Raw genomic sequence first — 4,771 nt, forward strand, 5'->3', positions numbered from 1 at the left:
CGGAACGAAGTTACGGAAAGTTAACAAACAAACGGAGACGTAACAGCACCTTGTATTGAATCTACCCAGATCTAGATATAACCCTGCCTCATAAAATCTAGATTTAGATTTATTAGGCCTAACTTTTAAAACAAATGTTACATATAGATCTATTAACTTAGTCATTAGATCTGTCCCAGTGCAATGCCTAGTTTAATTGTTAGTATAGGTCTAAGTGTGCCTATAATATAGGCTACAATTTGTATGATGATGGACCTAGGGTCTAGAAATAAAGTTATAACTGTAATTAAACCTAAAGTCTAGCACATTAGTTGGTGTAAGACATGATTTACAATCAACCAATACAATTACAAGCCACTGCATTAGGCCTATAATGTTTACTAGATCTAGATCTAGGCCTTGCCTGTTGCATATATTGCCAATCTTGCACACCAGTTAATATGTTACATCAATCTTGTAGTTTCTTTTTGTTGAACATACACTTACTTGTACGTTGTACTCTAGGACTTGTATTTGATCTACAGATGAATGATGGAATAGTGTAATTTACTTCTGCACGTCAATTCAGTTTCACTGTATTTTAGTAGGCAGCTTTTAAAAGTTAAAACTGCAAGCGTAATACACACAAATAACGTAACACTGTGTCGTATTTACTTAACATAGGGCAGTTGCGTTATATCCTAGGGGAGGGCATAATTATTAATCAATAGGCATTATAGGCCAGAGGAAATTTTGCGCCCCTTCACACCTGCGCCCAGGGGCGACTGCCCCCTCTTGCTACGCCACTGGCCATGACTCATAAATATGTGTGTGATCATTAGTTCGGTATGAACTTGTTTGTCTGCTACGTTATATACTTTGAGGTCGTGGGTGCGGTGTCGAGTGACGTTAAAATCCCATTATTTAAACAGACAAGAATATTTCAAAAGTTGGTGGTGGGTTTGTAATTGACAACCTGTCTTAGTCTATCAGTATAAAATTAAAGAAGGCTAAATGCAGCTAGTATTTTCTATAGCTTTGTGTGAACTTTCTGCATAAAAAAGCTTCTTGTAAATGTAAAACCTTTTCAGCAGAAAAACCTTTATTCTTTGGATCGTAATAAAAAGCGAGCAGATTGCAGTATTTTTATGATCAGTAATGGGATGACAAATTGTGGTTAAGTCATCATCATATTTAAAAAAAATATGTACTATTGTTAACTACCACTTTAATGATAAACCTTAAGCACATAAAAATGCTTATTAAATGTACTGAAATATACTTTCGTTAGCTAATACTTTACGAATACACCATGTGGACTTAGAAAATTGTATTAAGTACAATAAAATATATTATTAATGATAAATATTAAGCATTTGGACATTTTTATTGACTGTAATAGCAATACGTATTCTGCTTTAATTTTTCAGATTTGTTGCAGAAGAGCTGAAGAAGGGTAATCACGTGAGACCTGAAGCTTTTGAATGTGTGACTATTTTCTTCAGTGACATTGTTGGTTTTACAGCTCTATCGGCAGAAAGCACGCCAATGGAGGTACTTTACTGGTCTTGATACTGTTCGTTTTTAATTTTTGATATCAAAATATTATACATTGTGCTTAATGTTCGCTTTCAACATCGTTTAAAAAACGTTTTGATTTTGTAAGTAAAAGAGCGACTGATTTAAGAATTGAAAACATTTATTAACAAAGATCTTTCGACTTAATCGGGTGGTTTTAGTTTGACCTTTAAAGTTCGTTATAAAACATCATCTTGATAAACGCTAAAGCCGAGAGGTAGAAGTTAAGAACTCTGTGTTAAACTATGAAATTAGTCACTTTTTTATTTATAAGTATAATAAACCAACTTCAATTAGGATTATGACAAAATGAGTTGTAATCTGTACTGCAATCGAACAGGGTAAAATTTGTGTTTTGATGACAATTATACTAAAAACTATATTTTAAATGATATCTTATTAAAAATTACCTATTGTAGTTACACGAATGTGATTTATATACAGTGTTTTCATCCAATATAGTAAGATATGAGCATATTGTTTTGAATGTGTATGACAATAATTTTGAAAGTATATTATAAAGTTATATGGGAACTCTCTTGATAAGCCTAAATGACAAACCATTCAAAGTATATCATATGATTTTGATCGTATGTGACAGTCGATTTGAAGTTATATGATAAACTTAAAAGTATATGACAATAAGGGTTTATGGGAGTGTCTTTATGGTTATCATGCTTCTCTGTGGATCCAAGGGTTCGTGACTCATCACCTATTGTCGCAGAAACATTCTACACACTTCGAAGCTATGGTTATGCTATAAGAGTAATTACTAATTCTCACTATTTGATCATACACTGTGTTGACTAACTATTTTTTTTTTAGTCTATTATTTCATAATTAGAGACACTATACATAGTTAGGCCTTGCGTTGCTTTGTGAGAAATTCTGAAATAAGCAGAAATATGGCAATCGTTGTGGCATTGAAAAATAATTATTATTAAGGTATATGAAAAGCATTTTGAAGGTAAATCTTAACAGCTTTAACGTTAACACAAAAATAAGATAATCCTGGAGGCCTAATGATACTTCTTTGGTTTGCTGACCTAAACTGTGCTGATGAGCCTTGATTAGGCGAAACTGCAGTCCACAGCAATAGGTACGGCCAATCAAGGAATCTAATAGGCCTCTACGTCACATATTTTATTTTTTTTTTCCAATTTCACCTCTGGTGAAAAATAAAAGACACCTTTAACGTATATACATATATGTAATTACTAGAATTATCCAGGTTTACCTCTAATGTTTGATTCGGAAAGAAATAGTGAAATAGTTTAATACAAAGACATGTAAATATTGTGTAAATCTGACCAGATTGCTGAACCATAGATGTGTGGGTGAGTTTTGATGTAACGAGAAACAAAGACCCATAATAGTTGCCCCTTAAAATGTAACTTTAAAAATCATTTTAATACGTTTACAGCAAAATATGCTAGTAGATCTAGTTTTCAATAGCATCTATGTAAATGTGAAATACACAACTTTAGTTACAAGTGAAAATGTTGATATATTTTTACGTTGTTTTTGACCAGGTTGTTGACTTTTTAAACGACCTCTACACTTGCTTTGACTCCACCATCGATAACTATGATGTGTATAAGGTAATATTAGTCGACAGTCATTCCGTTTATGTAATTGTAATTTTTTTGCTTGTATGACACCATTATTTTAATAAATATGCTATATAACCGTTTATAAGCTTATGACCTATATAGTAGTAAATATTGATATTCAATTAATCATTACATGAATTTGTAAAGAAAAACATTAATTATCTTGTAAATATTTATTTTATTATTATAAAATCACGTTATTATTTTTAAGACCTACGTCTCTAAACATTTATTTCTAAAATACTGAAAAATTTAACGACCAAAAGGAATGTGGATATTGTACAATAACCGTTATGATTATGTAATAATTTTATTTTCTCACTTTTAGTTCAAGCTTTTGGCATTTTAATTTATAGAAAAAAATATATTTTTCTAAAGCACATGAACTGAGGTTAGGCATTAATTATCAGAGGTGTTGTTTTCAAAGGTGGAAACTATTGGTGATGCCTACATGGTGGTTTCTGGTTTGCCAATCAAAAATGGCAATGAGCATGCCAGAGAAATAGCTCGTTTGTCCCTTGCTTTGCTTGTTGCAGTAGGAAATTTTAAAATTCAACACCGGCCTGAGAGAAAGTTGAAGTTACGAATCGGAATTCATTCGGGTATGATATTTGATAATATAATATCCCAAATAATCACTACTGCATAAAAATATGTTGCATATTTCTCAAGTAATTCTTGTGTAATAATATCAATTCTAAAAAATCAACGTCATCTCTAAAGCTAATTCAACACTAACCCTTTGTGAGATTTGGTGTATTTATTGTATCATAATTATCTTAAGATGTTTATAAATCAAAATGTATTTCTGATTATGTGTGATTTGTGCGATTATACAGCTTATTAGAACACTAAGTATAATATATAATTTTAGAGATTTGTAACATTACCTAAACAGCTTAGTTTACCTTACAACAATGTAAAAATTCAACCCAGTAATACTCTAAAGAACAGCCACTTACCTGTGTTATTAGTTCAAGACAAATGTAATAATACTGTTTTTCTTTACCTCCAAGCTACCAGAAATTAAATACAAAATATGAAAAATTTAAAAACCTGTTTTTAATATTTTGTTTTTATATTTTACGTTTGTCATAAGGTCCTTGCGTGGCGGGAGTAGTCGGCCTTAAAATGCCTCGGTATTGTTTATTTGGTGATACTGTGAACACTGCGTCTAGAATGGAGTCTAACGGTGAAGGTAAGAAATGTGTTTTGAACATATAAGTTATGTAAAATAAAGGACAATGGTATAAGGTAAGACATTATTATATTGTTGACAACTTGAATAGGATTGTGTTATAAACAAGGCAAGAATGGACGGCATCGGCGAAGATAATGCATTGTTATATTGTTGACTACGTGGAAGAAATCTAGAGAAGTTAAGAAATATGTTAAATACGGATCAGTTATACAATATGACGGATAGGGGTAAAGGTAATGCAATATTGCAGGAATTCCCAAACTTTTTAGAATCGCAACCCACTATTCATGACCACAGCTTATGGCGACCCACTCAAATTTACTGGGCAAAAACATATGAAAGAATATAAAAAATACTATTTATTCATATTCACGTATTTCAATTACATTTAAAAATACTC

General features: G+C 31.5%; 1 protein-coding gene across 1 annotated transcript in view; it reads left to right on the top strand.

The window, feature by feature from the left end:
* Positions 1-1,409: 1,409 nt before the first annotated feature.
* The window catches only part of LOC106477306 (atrial natriuretic peptide receptor 1-like), a gene marked incomplete at both ends in the record, with an annotated part of 5,748 nt that continues 2,386 nt past the window's right edge, over positions 1,410-4,771 (top strand). The window contains 4 exons of the mRNA XM_013937892.1: positions 1,410-1,533; positions 3,090-3,158; positions 3,598-3,772; positions 4,270-4,368. Of these exons, the coding sequence (XP_013793346.1) occupies positions 1,410-1,533; positions 3,090-3,158; positions 3,598-3,772; positions 4,270-4,368 (467 nt within the window). The remainder of the gene's footprint in view (positions 1,534-3,089; positions 3,159-3,597; positions 3,773-4,269; positions 4,369-4,771) is intronic.

This window comes from Limulus polyphemus, unplaced genomic scaffold, assembly GCF_000517525.1.
Source record: "Limulus polyphemus unplaced genomic scaffold, Limulus_polyphemus-2.1.2 Scaffold14103, whole genome shotgun sequence".
NCBI classification, from domain to species: domain Eukaryota; kingdom Metazoa; phylum Arthropoda; class Merostomata; order Xiphosura; family Limulidae; genus Limulus; species Limulus polyphemus.